Source organism: Alosa pseudoharengus, unplaced genomic scaffold, assembly GCF_046254945.1.
Source record: "Alosa pseudoharengus isolate Yale_2024_CS ecotype anadromous, Long Island Sound unplaced genomic scaffold, YU_APseudo_1.1 YU_APseudo_1.1_scf_6, whole genome shotgun sequence".
Lineage (NCBI taxonomy): Eukaryota > Metazoa > Chordata > Actinopteri > Clupeiformes > Clupeidae > Alosa > Alosa pseudoharengus.
This window is the reverse complement of record NW_027468848.1, coordinates 24,045,881-24,067,159: the sequence shown is the minus strand read 5'-3', so window position 1 is coordinate 24,067,159 and position 21,279 is coordinate 24,045,881. Positions and strand designations below refer to the sequence as shown.

Here is a 21,279-nt window from a genome sequence, read left to right as displayed (position 1 = left end):
CAGGATATCGGATGTCACTTCTACAAGTATCTCAGGCTTATCTTTGAACCTTTTTGAGCTCTTTAGTTATTTAGTTACTTAGGCTACTCACAAAAGAAGCATTATAGCATTCGCATAACTGGCGTATTGTCATACAGAACGGACAATAGAAAATTCAAAATTGACCGAGGTTGACCGAGGTCCTCCGAAGTCCTCATTGTGACATAGTAAAAGGGGGCGGGGCTTGGGATCGGTCAATTGCGACAAACAACGATATGATTAAAATAGACGATAGATCCAAGTACGGTGACAAATCTCATTTGTACTCTCCAGAGCTTGATTCAAACCAAAATCGCTGCAACAACGTTTTCAGGAAATACTTGTATTACACGCGAGAAACACGAAGACGTGCATTTGTAATGACACGTAAGCGAATGAGGTGCGTCTTTTCGCGTATACCACTGTGTCCACTAAGCATACCATTATTTCGACCCTCTGCCCAACATAGCTTGGAGGTTGCAGTGGCAATCGTGATGATAGTGTCCGTAATGGACGTGGTACAGACAGCAGGGGTTGTAGAAATAGGGCTTTGAAGAACTACAAAGTCACCCGCGATATAGGAACTGATTTGACCAGGATACTTTATTGTAGGCCTTGTCGTTATAGGCTAGTAATAGTTTACTATCGTTGGTATACATCTTAGGTGTTTTCCTGTTAATTTGTTGTGGGTAATGTGACAAAAAAAGAAAGTAAATCTGCTCAAATATGTTCATCTAGTATTTACTGAAAGGTGCATAATTTGCTTGCCATCCAGTGGCAAATTAGATGGGTAAATGTACCCCCTTCATAAACTTTTGTTTATACTCAAAGATTTTTACATTTACAGTAGGACTTTATCTCTGACCACTTTCAAGCCATGGCCTTTTGAAATTTTGATATAAAAATCCAATGTTGCTTTCTTAACCCTGACGCCTAGTTTGCCAGGTTTAAAACAGTTATGAGAGGAAAATATTTTTATTTGGTGTGAAACACACACATAGGCCTACCTGTTTTTATGCTTTTTTGTTTGTTTTTATAATTTGTATTAATATTTATTTAATCATTATTTTATTTATAAGCTAAGGTTGCTAGCACAGGTGTCTAAAAATATATAAAAAGTCTTGCACTTTCTGTTTGTAGTTTTGTGTTTGAAAATACAGTATTTGAAAAAAAAAAAAAACATTGCATTTTAGGAAATACCCGTCCTTTTTTGTATTATTCTTTAACACTGACGTGGCCCTCCAACGAGATGATATTGGCAGAAGTGGCCCCCAGCTCATTTGAGTTTGAGACCCCTGCTATACAGTAGGCTACAAGCGCAGTTGAATGAAGTTAACTGATACCAACATTAAAAAGAATCAAACGTTTAGCGATCATGAAATAATACCATACATAAGATGTCAACAAACATGGAGATAATGAAGATGAAAGTAAGACATTCGAAAGGCCCACGTTAAGGTTACTTTTGATAGTACAAAGACTTACAAAACTGGTGCTCTAAATAGTGATTCTGATGTCTTTGAAAGGTTCTCTTATTGACGCATTGAACTGCAATTTGGATTAACACCTGCTTTTACAAGGCGGAAGTATTTAGGCGCAGAATAGACGTGCGCTTTCAGGAACAGTCTTTGTACATACCGCGGAATAGGCCTACATAATTAAGCGCTCTTTACTCTTCCCTTCCCATCTTTTTACGCTAAACTCCCACTTTCCCCTAGCCTGGCGAGCCAGACCCACATTATAATGTAGGGTCTGGGCACTCACCGTTCGCAGTGCTCAGCCCGAGGGTCGGGATAATCAGTTGTCTTTCAAATTCCCTCTGCACGCAATAGGACGCAATAGGATATTAGTTTTCAAGTAGCAGGGAATTCAAGCCAAACCGTTGCAACTCTGCCATCAATCATTATGTTAAGCCCAACAAACGACTCTATACACGATTTCAATGCCAGATTTAGTTTCGATTTCTAGAGCTCACAAGTCAACGGAGAGTTGCTAGACTAGCCCTGGCATCAAGTCTAGATTTCTAGGCTAACTTTCCCCTGGATCCTCACATGAATCCATATGCATGACAAGAAATTCGGAATTTGCCATTTTCAACTCCCGCGACAGGCAGTTTGCGCTTTTACATCATTACGGCCTGTTTGTACATACCTCGCAATGATTTTACACATTGCGAAACAAATACGCCTAAGTGGGCGCAAAAGCGTTAGTACATCTGGCCAACAGTATCATAATACATTAAGCGTACCTTTTGGTTGGATATTGATCTACCTTCGTAATGTTGAGTTTGTTGTCATTCTTTTAGGTAAACTTAAGCTTTTAGTTCTTCTTAAGTGCTCACGGCATGGCATGGCATGCCCACAGTAATGTGACAAGCCCGGGTTTGTTCAGTAGTCTCGTCTTCCTGATGGACTGCTCAGCCAATGAGGTGTTAGCTTTCATCCGCTGTTCTGTTTGAGGAGCGTTGTCATTGGTGCTTTCATTTCTGGGAATCAGAAAGTGAAACTGATCCTGTGTTGCTCCCTGAATCCACTCCCCCTTGTGCTTAGTGTTATGTTTCCTCATTGTTTTGGTTCCATGACTGCAATAGACTGCAATAGGCGTTGTTAGGCACCTCACGCAAGCGGAGTGCCTAAACCCCCCCTTAGCTGTTCTAAAATCAGTGTAGGCCTAACCTATGGACTCGAGTGGCTTATTGCTTTTCTAAAACGGTTCCTTCAAAAATGACATTGTCTTTATAAATTGATTTATGGCCGGTGGCACAATACTATAGACTTTTTTTGCCCAACAGTCTTAATGCTTAAATCAAAGCAAGGCTAACTGTTAAAATCACTGTGCTTGAATTGAGGAGTGGGGCGATATTTGGAAGTAGGCAAGTAGGCCTAATATTAAATCTTAAAAGAATGTCTGACAGCCTAACTTCACAGAAAATGTCCTTGCTTTAAGCCCTGTAATAGACTAACCTATGTGTGGTGCTACCAACTGCATGACAGGCCCTTATATATTTTCCTAGTGTCTCTGGTAGCCTATGTTATTTCACAAAATGTTTCAGTAATTTAGGCTACATATTTGGAAAAGGCAGTTAGATAGTGTTGGATATGAAAATCCTTTTTTATCAACTAGTTCTAGCCTATTATACAGGGGAGACACTGATTCATAACATCTGACTAAATTTATCCTATAAGGCAGTGTTTCCCAAACTTTTTTCTGGGGACCCACTTAAAAATGACAGACCATCGCGACACATCTCACTTCAGATCTAACATGCAACCTGCATGCAATCATATTGTTTTAGGCCACAGGTTCTCAAACTTTTCTTGGGGGTATTCTTGCATGCTCTTCACCATAGTAAGCTGTTCCTATATTTCTAAAGAGAGATGTTGTAGGCTACGTTGATAGCCTATTTGTGGAGGTTTCTTTATTTGGATTTCTTATTAAGTTGAATGCGCATTATTTTCCTCTGGAGTTAAATGTTTGTTTGTAGGCTGTATACCAAGGCTGTGACAAGCTTTGTTGTAAAAATGTGAAATGAATAAATATCAGAACAAGAGGCTTTTGCAATAGTCAAAAGATAATGCGCTTTTATTGTAGTCTAGAGTTTGCGAGGTGGAAAACGAGAGGAAAGTGTTTAAAATGTCCATTTAAATAGTAGGCTAATATAATGCACTGTTGAGTTGGGTGGATCCGGATGTTTCGGAGGCGGGACTTATTCCAGAGAGGTCTATTATAACGCTGCCAGTTTCGATGATGTCACTGGCATGGTAGGACCTGAGAAGTTCTATAGGCAACAGCTGCAGCATATTTTATACACACAAACAGGGCATGAAATTGGCACCAGCCCACACACCAAATGCGGGTAACTTTTGTGATTGGTGGGTGAAACTGTCAATCTACCTGCCACGTTGGCGGGTAGCCAATAAGACAACACAACACTGAGCAAGGAGATGCACTGTCGGGATTGCTGTAGGCTATTGGTGCATTCATGGCAGCTGGGAATGACAAGGACCGCCCCCGTGATTACTTTGTTTTTCCCACAGTGAGTGTTCATGTGCTTTGCCTTCGGAATGTGTGACAAACACGGATGCCACAACAAAGGTTAAAACATACATGCATTTTCTTATTCTCATGCAGATCTGCTCAGATCTGACTTGACGTGATGCATGCTGGTTTGAAGCTTGCCACAAAATCAAGACACAGCATTGGTATACTGCCTACAAACAAACATTTAACTCCAAAGGAAAATGCGGATTCAACTTTCCAAATAAAGAAACCTCCACAAATAGGCTACAATATAACGACTTGAGTTACTTGCTATGTTTACAAAGGAATTGACGGTGTTATGGATCTATTTGTCTGCAATGCAACGTAGCCTACAACATCTCTCTTTAGAAATATAGGAACAGCTTACTATGCTGAAGAGTGACGACTGCGTAGCATGCAAGAATACCCCCAAGAAAAGTTTGAGAACCTGTGGCCTAAAACAATATGATTGCATGCAGGTTGCATGTTAGATCTGAAGTGAGATGGGTCGCGATGGTCTGTCACCTGTCTGTCACCTGTCAAAGTAGGTCCCCAGAAAAAAAGTTTGGGAAACACTGATGTAGCCTATGGCTCGGAGAAAGCGAGATCAAACCCATTTGCAGGGGTGGGTAGTAGCCTAACGCGTTACAAGTAACGCGCGTGAGTAAAAAAGTAGCCTATTTTTTTCAAGGAACGGCAACTTTCCTTTTTCAAAATGATGCTTCTAGTCTTACTCAAGTACATTTTTGAGCCAATAATCTACTCTTTACTCCACTACATTTTCAATTGCCTTTAATGTTGGTTTCCTCAGCCATGTCAGCTAGCCTCAGACTCATTATCTGCTATGGCTGCTAGTGCTAGAGAAGACTACCTTACCATGCCAGTGACGTAGCCGATTGTTGAAATCCAACATGGCTGCGCCCGTGTAACAACAACAACACTTTCACCGTACAATTTTATCCCTTTTAATAAATTCAGCCATTTTAATCATTGTACCAATGAGAAGAAATAAAATTAATCTGTTATATCACCTTTACTTCAAATTCCAGTTCAGTTCATCTTTAAAGCAGTAATAGAGTACTAAATTGAAAACGTCACGTTGTCCTGGCAACCAGATTTTCTGTTCTAAACAACCGAACCAGAGATGGCATTTTCCATTGCTTCGCTGTGTTCTTTCTTTTAAAACGAGAATAAATCAATTTCAAGAGGTGAAAATCACTAGATCGAAACATGTCGAGGCTTTTATGTATTTTTCCAGGGTATAGAAAGGAAAAGTTTGTGCTGGTATGAAAGATAAAGTTTATAACGTAACGGTAAATTTGCCTAATCTGTTCTGATTACATAACGTTATTACCAAAGATTCTAGAACAGAGCTCTAGGCAAATCTACCGTTACGTTATAAATTCTAGAGCGGAGCAAGATAGATTAGTTACGTCATAGGAATCTTTGGTTATTACTGTCAACCGGGGTGGCTTTGGACACTTTAAAAAAAAAACATCTGAGCATTTTTTGGACAGACCAAAGTTGCATACCTTCTGTGTTAACATCACAGAACAAGATAATGCTCCGTTCAACCATTCTATGACTCCCTGAACACAACTTGAATCACTTCACTCAGTTCTTGAAGAACCATTCCATCTGCATTCCATCTGCTGCTTAGCTTGGCTTATTTGCCAGCTAGCTAGCTGATGAATGTGGAGAAATGTTTGAGTTAGTCCATGTCATCAAGTAGCCTACTGTAAAAAGACCAAGTTACAAACCAGCCAGAAAACATGGGATACTACCTGGCCACAATGAAACACAAATGTTAAGCTTCAGTATATGGTAAAATGGCACCTAATCCCACTTGTTGTCTGACAGATGCAGAACTACAGTGCATTCTCCTCCAAGCATTTTGGTATGATTGGAGCCATAGTGCACAATGTCCCCATATATGTTGCTCCACTACATTATAAGCCATTATACACCTCAAAGCTGTGTTTTAAACATCACATAGCACGATAATCATGCATGCAGACTATTATTTCTGTCAGTCCACATGTTATGTATGGTATGTCTTTACAACTGAAAATGCCCCCCCCCCCCCCAACACACACACGCACACACATTGCAGTATAAACATTACATTAGATAAAAATATACAGTTATTTGTTATACCAATATAAAAGTGATAATATTTTTTTAGACCATTAGTAATTCAACACTGTAAAGTGTTCTATAATCATGCTCCCTCCCCTTCTACAATGTAACCAAGATGGCAATCATTGAGGGCGAAAAGTGAAAACTTTTTGACTGTTATGAGTTCACCATCCATGTATTTGCAGCGCACTTTGTCATAATTATCAGTGTGAATGCACTTGTGTGAATGAATACACAGTGCTAGTGACAAACCAAAGCCCTATTTTTTAAAGTAAGTAAATTCAATTTTAACTTTGCAACTTATAATTGTATTGGAGTAATATTTGACAATGTGTATCAGTACTCCATCTCTGTGGATTGACATAGCATAGCTGGAGTGGTCGATGTGCCACCAACCTGGACATAAACAATAAAATCATAAATATCCTCTTACCCTAGTATCAAGGAGGACTTATGAAGTGTGCACACCATAAGATGGTGTGTGGGTAACAAACACCTTAGCTTGAGACTACCTGTATGGATTCCAGTTGCTGCTACTGGAAGCAACTGGAATCCATGCATTATTCCACGGAATCCACAGAATTATTTCTGGAATCTGATCCCTTATCATACCTGTTCATTCGTACTCGTCGCTCGACTTATCGTGACCAACTTCAAAATGGCGGCGAACGGTAAACTTCCTGAAGGTACTGTCTGTATAAATCGCCTTGTAAATAAACTACCAGTGCTTTTTCTCTGCAGTTCTCAATGTCTCGTTTTAAATGTCAGGGCCCTCGGAAGTCTACCAATGAAGTGAAGTACCAATGAAGCCTATCTACCATTTTTGGGGGCCCAGAATTATTTTGTTTTTGTACACTCTGTAGGACACTGAAAGTAGTAAGGGTCTAAATATGCCTCTGTAAAGTCTTACACAGGGTCTTGCTTTTTACTTAATAAGCAGTAAACTTAGTAAGTTGTTATTGGTGATAAAGACAGAGCTAAAGTAAGGAATGAGGGCAGAGGGATCCTGATAGTAACACAAAATTCACATAGAAATACACTGATTGCGTATAACATATTAGATTTCACACACAGCTGGGGAAAACTGGAAAATGCATAATAACAGATAAGTACAAAACGGACAAATCACTTAGTCTTAGCTCAAAGGATACTACATCTACTATCTGTTCATATATATCCTGTGGGAAACTACACATTAAATGGCGTCACTGGAATTCTGTCAATCGTGGCTTTATTACACTCACTACTCGCAATGGGACTATTGTATTTTCTGTGATTGTCCTGACAGCGATGCGAGCAAACATTAGCTATATAATCCATTTAATTGCATTGTTTTCAATTGGAGTATCCTGACTGGACGCGACACAAAGCAGTGCTGTGCAGTAGTGTTGCGTGGACCAGCTTATGACCTGCGGGTCGGGCGGGTGCGCGTGAGATTTACAGGTAATATTGCGGGTTGTGGGTAGGTTTGCCTCTGCAACGCCTCTGCAACACATTTTGAGCCTCCCTTGTCCCATCATTTTGAGCCTCCTCTGGCCTCGCCTCATTTTGCGCCTGTTGCTCGTGTTGCTCCGCTTTATTGAATAAGTCAATATCAGATGGAAGATAAGATAGAATATAATGGTGATAGACACAACATAGTGATACAATCAAAAGGGGAAAAATGAGCAGCAGATATATTAAATTGCTTGTCTCTTTCTCATCAGGCTGTTTATCCTTTCCATCCATTGCATCATTCCTTTCTATGTTTGATCCTGTGTCATGTGAGGCCTTCATCTCCAAATTTTGTGAGGATTCAGATGGTAATTGTGCAGATTTGTCCTCTTGCTGCCACGCTGCCTCAATGTCAGTTCCGACTCAAGACGTGACTGGACAGAAAGCGAGGATGACATCACAGTCTTTGCTGTTAGACACATTTTTGCACGAACCCCAAGGGAGATGTTACTTGAAGCTTTTGTGGGTGTTCAGTGTTTCACCAGTAGTGATAGTGTACACAGACGGCATACTTTACCCTGGAGGTATACACATAAGATTGTTAGGAAGTGAGGTGCATTAGCTTAGACACTAGCACACTGACACAAACCTGGGCCTAGTTTCCCGATAACGACGGAGACACGCTCTTAAGAGGGTTTTCTACGATTCATCTTATAATCGTTCTTTTGGTTTTTCCGACTGTTTCCCGAACATGCTCGTAGCGTAAACGCGCGTGCACTGCTCTAAAGATGCTCTTAAGGGGATCTGTCCACGTTAATAGTTCTGAAATATCCTCTGATTTGATGGTGATGTCAGGTGACTGCACGTCACAGCTATAGGCCTACTGTTTAAGCTTTGGATCTACACATTAATTCACATCAATACGAAAATAGAAACACTTTGACATCTGCATGTAAGCATCCCGAGTAGCCTAGGCTAGGTTATATACCACACTCAAACATAAATAATTGTAATTATTTAAGATTAGGCCTAGATTGTTGCACAATGCAATAATCCTTCGCGGTGTCACTTAAGAACACGTTTGAAGATAAGAAAGAAGTCGAGTAAGAAAGTGAGGAAATGTGTAGGCTTAGATTTTGATGCAGTAGGCCTACAGACTAAACCACATGTTCCTTTCTCTGCTTTTACCTCATAGGCCTAATAAAATATAGCCTTCACTTAGCAAAGATAATGGCAAACTATTCTGGCAACGTCTCGTTTCATAACTTGATTGCATTTTTGTCCGCTTTTCATCACATTATTATGACCATTAAATGTAGGCTATGCTATTTTGCACGTTAAAATCTGATTCATCACAGATAAACACAATAAAGAATGGGAACGTAAATTGGATTATGTATTCTAAGTTGTAATTACTCTGTATGTCCTGTTGGTGACCTCAGTGAGAAGTACTCTGGAGCACTCGTAGATCTACGAGTGTTTTCACGACGTTCTTAAGCTACGATGGTTTTGGGAAACAGTCGGCAAATCTTAAGACGTTCGTAAGAGGGACTTTACGACGCTCTTAGGCTTAAGATGCTTTCGGGAAACTGGGCCCTGTTTCCGCTCGTGCTCTAATTTTGCCCTTTTACGTGTAGGTCTATGTACCACTTAATATTAATTTCTATACAAACCAAGATGGTGAATTTCTAAAGAAACACAAGCGCCCACCCTATGATGGTATCTAAATAATCTCTGTACTAAAAAATACATTGTACAGTGATTCGAAGAGCTGTAAACAGTTGTAAGGCTGCATGTACAAAACCGCTCCAGTTTCATTTTGCATCGACAATTCTCGGTCTAACGAATGGGCGGAAATAGGACACCCACCAGCCCAGCACCAAACTCCGAGCATGGTAAACAAAATCAGATATATTAAGGCAGTAAAAGCTCTCGATAAGAACCAAAACAGATTTTGTATAAAATGGCTGCTGAAAAATGGAAGGTTCATCAATCAAATTTTGAAGTATTAAAAAACATCTTTTTTTTAAATGTGAAACAAACGCCTTAGCTTGAGACTACTTGTGAAATTCCATACACTACCCTCCACATGGTCCTGCTTAAACTGTACTTTTCACTGTATTCATTCAATTAATGTTTTAATGTTATAATTAAACTACACACCAGCAAAAGTTGTAGAAGATTTTTAATACAATACTGTACAGGAACAAATGAACACTGATTAATGAAACCAGTCCCTTTGATCACTGCTACCTAGACCTGCCTAGACACACATATGAGTCTATACACCACCAACAGAACAAATTATTCCATCAACTAAAACCTGATAGAGGAACATAACCGTATATCTGCCAACATAGAAAAGCCCTCCGCATGCCCATCATCTCATGGACTCTCACAGACATACTGTACAGTATCATGATACATGATAGATTAAAACATTCAACATACCTTTTGGTTGGATATTGACCTACAGAGGAGTGCACCTTTGGAATGTTGAGGTTTTTTTGTAATTGTTTTAGGTAAGCTTCAGCTTTTAGTTCTTCTGAAGTACTCTGACTTCATGGCATGCTCACAGTAATGTGACAAGCCCAGGTTTGTTCAGTAGACTTTTCTTTCTGATGGTCTGCACAGCCAATGAGGCGTTTGCTTTCATGCTCTGTTCTATGAATCCACTTGTGCTTACTGTTGTTTCCTTATTCTTTTTGTTCCATGACCGCAATTCCTTGCAACAATTACAAGTTCTTTTTTATGTATTAGTTGATGTATTCTTTTATTTTACATAAACACATTTTACAGAATGAAGAATATGCAAATCTAGTTAGTTTTTAACAGAATAAAACAAAGTATGTTTTATGAACCTTCAAAGTAGTTTCCGTTTACCTTCATGACTGCTTTGCACACTGTTGACTTTTGGGAAACCGTTCTACCTAATTTAAGGAGTAATTCGCCTGGTTCATTGTGTAAACCAAAACGAGGCTACAGGGTGCCATACCCATATGCGTAGATTACGGGGGGGATATGTCCCCACCACTATTTATAATTTGAATTTTGTCCCCACCACTAAAAATGTGCAAACCAATTGCGACCGAAAAAATCCCCACATACCGAAATCATCGAGTCTAAACCATGCGATAGGCTCGCACAATGACATCCTCACAGCATGCACACCTGCCTGGATATGTGTGGAGTAGTGTTGCGGGGTTAAGGTTTTTTAACATCCGCACCCACCCGACCCGTCCGTCAGGAGCGTCGATCCGCACCCACCCGACCCTCCAGTCATGTAATGCCTGCTAGAGTTGACTGTAGCTCGGAATGCAATCGGTTGCAATCCAGCGATAAAACAAAGCATGAACTCATGAGCGTCGGTCTGCCCTATATGTAGGCTAGATCCTCTAATTGTAATGTTTACAGATATCTAGGCGATATTTGTAACATTTATTTTGTATTTGACCTGTTATAGGCCTAAAATCATGTAGGCCTATTGAACAATTGAAACACATTGTGAACCCCAAAGTTGGAGACATGCATAGACATTGCTGCAAATTTAAATCCGGATTACTCTGGAATGGCTAACTGTACAGGGGAGTGCTTTAAACTTTAATTAAAACTTTAAACTTTAATTACACCTTTGTGTTCGGTAAGGTCTACGGTTTATTCTGATATATGGTTTGTCATGTGCTGAGGGAAAGTTCGCGAAGCCAAGATGAATAGGGAGACGGGCGCAGAAAATATAATTAAATTAAAGTTAGGCTACTTTTCTCGCGAACCGTTTACCACAACTAACCACCAACATCATTTAAAAGCTGAGAAAAAACTCTTTCGTGTGATACATGTGATGAATAGGCTACTTCGCAAGTAGTTCAGCAAATTTGGGTGGGACAGAAATACCTTTACAGCAGATCTGGGCATATCGGCTCTTATGTACATTGATTTAAATGCATTTTCGCTTCACTACCCAACACGCAAACAAGACAGAAAAGAAAAAAGAAACCAATGAGCTTATGTCGCGATTTCCGATAGGCCTAGGCCTAGAGAAAAGACAGCTATTGATAACCTAACAATTAGGATTTGCTTTGCCTACTCTGCTGTTTGGTTGTCCCAAACTTTGAGACGACCCATACTCGCATTAACTGAATCTTATCAACCCGAACTGATGTTCCAAACAGAGTAACAGGATGCAATGCCTAATAATCTCACTGCCTACAGCATAACTGCTAACAGTGCGCCTAGGCCTACTGTTAAACACCTGAGCCTGTGAACCTCTGATTTTCAAATCACGGCCAAAGCAGGGGGCTCTTCTCTTCTTCTTCTCTTATAGAACCTAGAATACGTCACATGAAAAACGTTAATTTCCCTTCCAAATGACTTTTTATTGTCTGAAGACATCTATCGCAAGAAACTAACATTCTAAGCAACAGCAAAGCAAATGCAAGCTAACCAAAGTGCAGTCGGTTCTCCCGTCATGGTTTTGGAAATCACACTGCTGCATCTGAAGGCCCACGCATAACGAATAATAAGGCCTACGACTATTACTCTACACGCCCCTGTTGCACGTCACATTAATAGCTGATCCTGCCTCCTGGCTCCCCAAAATGCAAATTCTTCTTGTTTTAGTGTTTAGTTAATAAGAAAGCATTGTCTCTACCTCAATATGAACTGCAAAGGATAGGCTATAGGCACATTGTTTTTTTTTTGTCGGTTCGGGTAGTTAATCAGTGCATATTTTTGAGGGTCGAGCTCACTCAAGCTTATGGTTATTGTCCCCACCACTTCTAAAAACAAACTGACGCCCTTGGCCATACCTATATCATTAATGCATTTTCGCCACCTCCTGGCAGATACATTGAACACAACAATCCTTTGGTTTGTGTACCCTGTAGCCTCGCATTGGTTTACATTGACAGCCGCCTCAATAAGGCGAATTTTACAGAATGCCAAGAATGTGAAATGTTGTCGTCACAGCCAAAGTTGGCTGCTTTGAAGAGCAATATAAAACAATTTGCTTTGTTTGCACTCTTTTGTTTAACATACCCCATGTGTTATTTCATATTTTAGAGTTTTCAGTTTTGTTGGAGTGATTGTGTGTGTACACATATATTTTTTTCCTATAGGGAAGTGGGGACCAAAAAGTAATATCTCTTTAGTGTACAGTGTAATTGTGAATTATTTTTTGCACAGCACTAATTTGCCTCTCGGAACCTCAACCTAATTAGACTGAGCTGTTGTGTAGAGGAAAATGTGATTGGAACATCGTGTAAGTCAGTGTTTAGGGTGTTTCCTGTAGTGACAGTGAATATATCTGCTATCCTGTCATCTGTGACCAGGGAAAAGACATGTCATACTCTGCAGGATAATAACCCAAGGTAGTATGTCGCTGCACAACTGGCAGATTATGCTATGATGTCACAGACTGTTGGCTTATTTTTAGTGACATGCCAGAAACATAAGAAATACAACAGAATGGACACTGTGTGGTTTAGTTATACTCTCCTTGATATAATAATTGCATGGTTTTGTGATTATTTAAATACAGTAAATAAGTCCAACATTCGTCTTCAAATGTGTTGTTAAAAGTTTATCCTGGCACAAAACTTATTATAAACAGCAGCCTCAGTGGCAGTGCCATGGTGTCAGGAAAGGCAAAAAAACATATATGTGATTGCCTCTGATAAAATAATTTTACATCATACTACACATGCAACCTGGGGCTTCTATAAGCTTTCTTCTGTATTAACCACATTTAAGCTGAATCAGTGGTGAACAACATGGTCAGCATTTTAATGAGGATTATCACCACCACGACCCAGGCAGAAACAACTGCCAGCAGAAGAACATATGTATTTGAGAAGCGGTCTCTCAGAGCAGACCTGTGACGGGGTGGAGCGTCAGACAGCAGGTCACACAGCAGGTCCCAGCAGACAAAAATGAGCGTGAGGGGCAACATGACACACTGCAGGACAAAATCCACCGCAGCCGTAAAATCGCTCTGAGCCGTCCCAGCAGGCTGCCGTGGCTGAAATTTGTCTTTAACAGTATCTATGGCTGCATCATTCCGAGGGCATGCAAACAGTCCCTCGTCTTCACTGAAGATGCAGTCCACGGTGGTGACATTGGGGCGCTGTACAAACCTACTTGTGTTAGGCACAACATAGTCTCTGTCAAAGGTGTGGTGGAGCACAGCCAGGATGACAGGTTTGCCTATATCTGTGAAATAAAGATAACACAGCTGATTAACTTGTGGAGTGAAGACACTTAACATAGCAAGTCCAACGTCTCCATGTTCTCATGTTCTTGTGATTCAATTTCCTTGAATTTTCCCTTGGGGATCAATAAAGTATCTATCTATTTATCTATCTGTTAACTTTACCTGGGATCCTCGTAAGGGCAGCCTCAATGTCAGTTCCCACTCGAGAGACAATTGGGCAGAAGGCAAGGATGATGTCACACTTTTGGATGTTTGGTACTTCATTTACCCACACTTTCTGAGCCACCAGGCGTATGAACTCTCTATGGGCGTTTGCAGTATTTCCAAGCAGAAGAATGAACACATTTGCCATGGCCGCTCCAGTCGGTGGATGCTGCAGAGATAAGGCAGGAGTGACTCAACTGTAACTGCCATATGGTGTGCAGTGCACTCTATCTACATGTGATTCCCCAGAAATACACACAAAAACACAAAATACACTATAGAAGTATCCTTGCATAGCTTAGACGAGCAAGGTAGGCTATTGTGGTCTCAAATAATGTGCCAATTGATTCGTGAATTATTAATAGCTTAGTAATTTTAGCTGAAAGTAGGCTAGGCATGTGCATATTTTCCAGCAGGCATGTGCAGTGCTTAGATAGATAGATAGATAGATAGATAGATAGGCTTTATTCATCCTGAGGAACAATAAACTTTGCTTCAAATGCGGATGTCTACACTAAATGCTCAATCCCACTGGGGATCTTGCTGATAGGAAACCAATGTGAGTTATGTAGCCTACCGCCGAGCTAACTGTAACTGTCACATTGTAGCCTAGTATTAACCCGATTGAAGTGGGCTATGCATGGCAGTCAATCCCAATTTTCCTAGCAAGTAACCTCAGACTTACCTTCGCAGTTCCGCGATATGTCAAAAACTAAGTTTATTTGAATCCTGTGAATGAAAACAACCCCGTCCTATCGGCCGTTCCCTGTGTAGCTTCTATATTTTGGTTTCACTTTCACTTAGGCTAGTGGTTATAAAAAACGTAGCGATTGCAGACGCTAACTAGATGTACCGCATAGCGGTACAAAATATGACCGCTGCTCAGTCCTGTACATCCATTCAGCGAAAATAAATCATATTAATGAATTTGTCTCCATCTTCTACTCCATCCCCCACTCTTGAAACTTTTGTCTATGCTTGATTGGAATGTGTGTTTGCGGGCGGCACACAAAGTAGCCTACTGGCGCTGCAAAGGTGAATAGATTTGTAGCACTTGCCAAAAAAATTGTAGCATTGTTATAAAACCTTTAAAATATCTAAACAATCACAAGTAGGGCAGTTCATCACAGTCCATCCATTGCAACAGGACTGATGAAAGGTACACCTGTAGGCTACATTGTATTTGGGAAAAGCAGAAGGTAGCAGCATAATGTATTTATTTATTTATTATTAAACAAAACTATCCCTGTCAGTTCCATGCAGTTTTCAACAGCTATCAAGAAGAGAGTTTATGTCATGGATTTTTGTGAATGTTTCTTCTGCATACGTTTAGTCATCTAGTTCATATGATATTCAGCTTTATTGTCAATGCACAAATTAAAGTAGTCTAAAACAAAATGCCGTTTTACCCAGTGGTGCAAATAACTGACATGTCCAAAAGGGCCTTCATGAAATGCGTTGCTAGACTGTTCATTCACATTTTAACGGGCCAAGTTGAAGAGCTACTGAACGTTATTGTTTGTGCAAATAATATGCTGATTCATGTTCCCTTGCATTTTGCAACTATGAGGTCCATGGTTAGTCTGGCTTTCGCCAGACCAAGCTCAATCTTTTAAGAAATCGAAAAGAAATCGAAAAGGAATCGCCGGCAGATCAGGCTGAGTTCACCCAGCCTAGTCCATGGTAGGCGCCCGATAGAAATATTGTTTAATTTTGCGATTGAGATATCCACGCACTGGCGCCCCCCTGCGACGTGTTCGCACCCGGTTTCAGAGCTATTCTAAATGCAAACATGCATAGAGGGAGTTATGACAAAACCGTGACTGTTAACAAACTATAAGCTATATAAAGTAGGCCCTATGCTAGGCCTATTACACATCATAAATTGTCACTAGGCTATGCTGGCGAACCAAATAAAATCTCCTTTTGGAACCAATGGCGTTTTGCATATCAGTAGTAATACATTTCACGCAGCTGTTGACACTTCTAAATGGAACCCAACCCACTGTACAGTAGCTCAAGGTCTGTGGCTAAAGCAGCCATAATGAAAGCGTTATCATTGTTTGGATACTTCACACACACGTGTTTTTTAATCGCATAGACTACTACTACCAAGCTGGAATCAAAGCACATCGACTCCCCTCTCACACCCTAAACACGCACTTCGAACAAACAAAAAACGTCTCAGTCTCACGGTATAGCCATAGGCAAAACTGTATTGGACCGGTGACGTTGGTAAATCATCCATCGCAAATAATGATTTTTGTAGCACGTGCAACAAATATGTATAGGTACAGCCCTGCCCTGGATACATCTCTCAACGTGCGCTCTAAAACATTTGGTTTAAATGGAGATGTAGATCACTCGTATCACGGGTGCGTTAATAAATCTACATTGCGGCGAGTTGACACAAATTATTCACTTTGACGAGTTTATGTAGTTTCAGTCCTAGTTACTTTACTTTGAGCCATGCTCTTCCCTACTTGAATCACCTTTGAAAATAGAGGATTGAAGTAGCCTAGGATGATTGATTTTATACACCTGTGGAAAGGGACCCGATGAAACCCATGAATATGGGTGTTTGGGAATGAACGTTGACTCAGGTGCTTTTTGAGACTTTGAGCTAAATGTCCCAGCCCGGTGTTTAGGATAAGTGTTTTCCATTAGAAAACCATCACGTAATGAACGTGCTGTGGCTAATTCACTTAGCTCCTGTTGTCAATTTTCTTGGTAGCCTATAACCGCATTTATGGTTTTCTACAAATACATCAATAATCAAATTGGCCTCCATCACTCAACCAATGCTAACGGTAACATTATTTTACCTACTAGGCTATTGATATAATTTAAGATTAACGTAGCCTACCTGCAGTAAAAACCAAGCATGTCCGATAAACATTCTCAGATTTATTTCGGCTTCAAGAAGAAATGGGAATTACATGTCATGCAGAAATCATCCTACCCCATATTAGACGTTCTCTGCGGTAAACTACAGTCTTGTCCTTGTAGGAAGTGTAGTGTCTTTCCAACCCACTTTAGATTAACTTCCAACAAAATTACTTCTCACTGCAACGATTCGCCATCTGGTGGACAAACGACTACGTGACGCCAATACTGGAAATGCAGCCAAATTATTATGATGAATATTTTTGGTTTTCCTTTAATCCTACTGAATTTGTAATTATGTATCGGCCGTTGTAATTGCCGATACTGATGGTATGTGCGTACCTGTGTGTGTGTGTATATGTGTGCACCACAATCTACAGGCCAATGAGTGTACAGTCACTAAATGTACACATAACTTAATTTTTTTAGACCCCCCCATGGATGAAATTCTACGAAACTTGGCATACCCCCAGAGAATGTCAGGTTAATCATACACATAAAATTTGGTGCAGTTCTGAACACCTTAACTGAAGAGAGGGGCGATTGAAGCAGAATGATATTGCATTTTCATTTTTTACCGGGGGGGGGTGCAAATCACAAATGAGTGATTATGGGCTAGGTTGATGTGGGCCCTTGAGACCAACATACCATAAAAAATTATTCATCCTCGGTGCCACGGTTCAGGTAGTTATTTAGGAAAAACTGCATTTTTTGGGTTTCGGGGGGCCCAGCGCGGGGGGGGGAAGTGGCCCCCGGGGACCAAACGAAATTTTTCCGTAAAAGTCTAGTGGGGCTACATACCCACCAAATTTCATGTGCCCCGGTGGTTCGGTGTCCCGGGTATCGTTGACCAAAAATTCAGGAAGTAGATGACGAGAAAAAAAAACAAAAAACTTTGACAATCCCTATATGACCGCTTCGCTAGCTTCGCTAGCGGCGGTCATAATAAGCCATGTTTAGGTTATACATACACTGCTCAAAATAACACAGCTTTTTTTTACAATTGCTAAAACACATTTTTTGAAACTCCACCTTTTTCTCCGTTCTCCTTGAGTTTCACATAATGTCCTCTAATCCTGGAATGTCCCTTGACATCTTTTCAAATTATCCTACTGTTCCCTTTGGTTGCGCATCAGCAAATTAGTAGGCCTAGTAAATGTTAGGTTAGCGGTTTCTACAGGGCAGGCTTACTGTACCGAAAATTGAAAAATGACTTCAAAACAGAGGTAGCCTATACACCGAATGGTGATTTTTGTGTATGCTACCATTACACTACTATAGTGCTGACTTTACTTTGAAATTTGTGTCTAGGCCTATTTAGGCTATACTAGTTTAACTTGTATGGCTTGTAGGCTACTCCTTTACACCTTTGTGTTTTTGATTAGGTTTTTATTGACTACCTACACCATCTTTTTTTTAGGCCTATGGCCTACCATCCTCTTTCTGAACTAAGGCTACTTTATTATGCCATGATCTGGACAATTGATGTGTGTACTGTAGCCTATGAAATGCTGTGTGTATGAAATGTAATGTGCACCAGCTCAGCCATATACAATTTGTGAAGTATTCATACACTTCTAAACAAATCTAAAGAAGAATCCTTACACAAGACATAGCCCTATATGACTCAACCTAAAGCATTTTCCAGAAGAACAACCACTTTATAATGGGCCTATTTAGGATTACAGGCTACCAATATTTGGCATTTATCATCTGGCAATTGGTAGAGAATGTAGAAATACTGGACAAGATATGTTCAAAATACCCAAACCAGGATAAGCAAAGTAAAGCAGTCATGCTGTCTGTTCATCACCAGCCACTGCTCTCAAATGTTACACATGAAGTTTTGCACTATATCTGCACTGTATTGATTAATTGTAGCTGCACTGGAAGCAAATACACGTGTCACACCACTTGACACAGAAAGGCTGTGTTTTTTTCTTTACTTCCTGTTAAAAGAAGTAAAAAAGTCAGGGTGAGGTGCATGTACGTTTTGGCCTGTTTCCGTCCCCTGCTGTAATTAAATGTGCATGAGATTGTGTGTGTGTGTGTGTGCGTGCGCAAGCTTTTTTGGTTGATGGGTGGGTGGAGCAGTGCAGTGTTTCTGCCCTGTACATGGTTGTTATGGAGATTATTCTATAAAGGATAAGAGAAAGTGAATGTTTATTGCTTGCGTATCTCATAGGCTCAGTTCATGTTGGTAGGGGGATTGTTTATATTGTGCTGTAATACAATATTTCTGTAAAGCCAAAAGCTTCATTACATTGCTTCTAACAGTGGGAATAAAGCCATATTGAGCAAAGGGTATCTTACATAGATGCCCCCCTATTTACCCTCATGAGGGCAGACCAAGGACTATAGAATACTGTTACACAGACACACAGACATACAAACAAAGACAGTGACTCTTCTGTGTGTAAGGGAATACCGCCTCTGAGGCTGACGGGGAAGCCATCTGTAATCTCTAGCCAGGCCTTTTGCATTTGGGTCTCCAGAGCTGCCACAGCAGCGTGAGGTTTCTCTTGTGACTAGACATGCGTCCCTCCCTTCCTCCCTTCCCAGTCAGTGAGCAGCTTTTAGCTTAGCCTTGAGTGCAACTGTCGTGGGTGACTTGTGTGCAGTGTTTTGGAATTCATTTGGCCCACAGAAAAAGCAGCCAGCCAGATAATGTAACCCAGAACACAGATCATTCACATTTAGATGATTTGCTTCAGGCTAAGCTTTTCAATACTCTTACCACCTTCAAATCAAATCAGATCTTCATGGAGAGCATCAGCTCACGCTTTGCCCCTGTGATACGCTGACCTGATTGAAGCCAGCTCATCGGAACCCTTCCCCCATTTTACAGCGGATACCTCCAGTTGAGTTGCTGGGGTTCAGCTATGATAGTGTTTGTGTCATGTGTTAAATTTCTAACTGCCCAACTAACACATGGCATTAAATCCTTTAAGTCCGGGGGGTGTCTACCACACTAACCTCCATATGTTACAGACGTTTTAAGTCCCAGGAATTATGAGAAAATAGTCTGTGTGTGTGTGTGTGTGTGTGTGTGTGTGTGGAGGGGGGGGGGTTGTGTTTGTGTGTGTGTGTGTGTGTCTGAAAGGTAGTTTTCTACAAAACTTCACTGCACACAAATGCACGCTCCAGTTTCATTTCAGTCATAATGGTCCCTTAGCTTGAGGGGTTTGGCCACTGATCGTTTCAGCTGTCTAAATGGCATTTTGAGCGGTAGACTGCTGGCTATGGCCCATAGCTGTGACACCAAACTCTTAAAGACTTCCGCAATTTTAACCATGGACTCCCCAACCTTTGACCCTAATCACACCCTTACTCGCCATAGCTATAAGCTTTTTCACCAAAAACCACCAGAAGCAAGTTATATTCCCTCTTTCAGAATATATCACAGCATATTCTTATATGGAAACATTCTGACCCTGTAATTTCCTGCTCTATCAGTCCTGTACCAAACCAAACCAAAAGTAAAAACTCTTATACAGCACTATATTTATGTTCATTCAACAATTCATTATACCCTACTGTATATCCTAGGCCATCTGCAACTCTAAAAATCTGCTAAATGAATAAACGTAATGTAAATGTAAATCACTGATCCTGATGTCTTAAGACTCTCACACCAGTAATACGGTTTAAGGCTCCCTAAACACCAGACACCTCTCTCAGACGTTATTATTATTAAGTTATTCCCCCAAGTTTCTCCCCTTCTCTCTGGCCTCATCCATTAGAAGAGAACATCTACTGTAATCTTTGAACTTGGTCACAGTTCCCCAGCAGCGTATGGCTGGCCTGATGGCTTTATGTGACAGAGGCAGAGGGGAGGAGTGGTGGAGAGAGAGAGGTGTGATGAGGAGGAACTGATGATGCCTGCTGTCATACTCAGGTGATAGTGGGGATGCTTCCTCATTCTCTCCTCCTCTTCCTCCCCTGCTTTTATTATCACACTAATGGATACCCAGAGACCATTTGAATGACATGGTGACCCTGTGTGTGTGTGTGTGTGTGTGTGTGTGTGTGTGTGTGTGTGTGTGTGTGTGTGTGTGTGTGTGTGTGAGAGGATGAGAGAGAGAGAGAGAGAGAGAGTACATGGCTTTAGAACAAGGGCGTTGCATGATGTAGATATTCATTTTAAAAGACATTGTGTATGTGCTTTTGCTTGGCTGCTTTAGTGGTTACTCAGTGGACCAGTGGATCAGTTTGCATTTCATCCAGTGTACCCACAGGACCTTGTATGTAGGGATCTGGCATCTTAATTTAGTAACGACACCATAGGCCATATGCATCTCCACACAGGATACTTCTCCACAGAGGATAATTTGAGTGAGAAGTAGTGTATGAAGGTGTATTCCTCTTAC

At 40.7% G+C, this 21,279-nt stretch overlaps 2 protein-coding genes across 2 annotated transcripts in view; one reads left to right on the top strand and one right to left on the bottom strand.

Annotated features, from left to right (window-relative positions):
- LOC143106857 (dematin-like) overlaps positions 1-21,279 on the top strand; it is an 88,749-nt gene that overhangs the window by 51,503 nt on the left and 15,967 nt on the right. The gene's annotated exons all lie outside the window — the stretch shown is intronic.
- LOC143106223 (uncharacterized) lies at positions 13,169-14,800 on the bottom strand. Its single transcript, XM_076270447.1, has 3 exons — positions 14,709-14,800; positions 13,982-14,192; positions 13,169-13,818 (listed from the first exon to the last, which is right to left on the bottom strand). The coding sequence occupies exons 2-3, from the start codon at positions 14,169-14,171 to the stop codon at positions 13,355-13,357; spliced, it is 654 nt and encodes a 217-aa protein (XP_076126562.1). The 5' UTR covers positions 14,172-14,192; positions 14,709-14,800; the 3' UTR covers positions 13,169-13,354.

Excerpts from the sequence above, each read along its gene's own strand:
- LOC143106223 (XM_076270447.1), bottom strand. The coding sequence starts at position 14,171 with ATGGCAAATGTGTTCATTCTTCTGCTTGGAAATACTGCAAACGCCCAT. Across the intron at positions 13,819-13,981 it reads TGCCCTTACGAGGATCCCAG|ATATAGGCAAACCTGTCATC; the intron begins GTAAAGTTAACA and ends TTTATTTCACAG.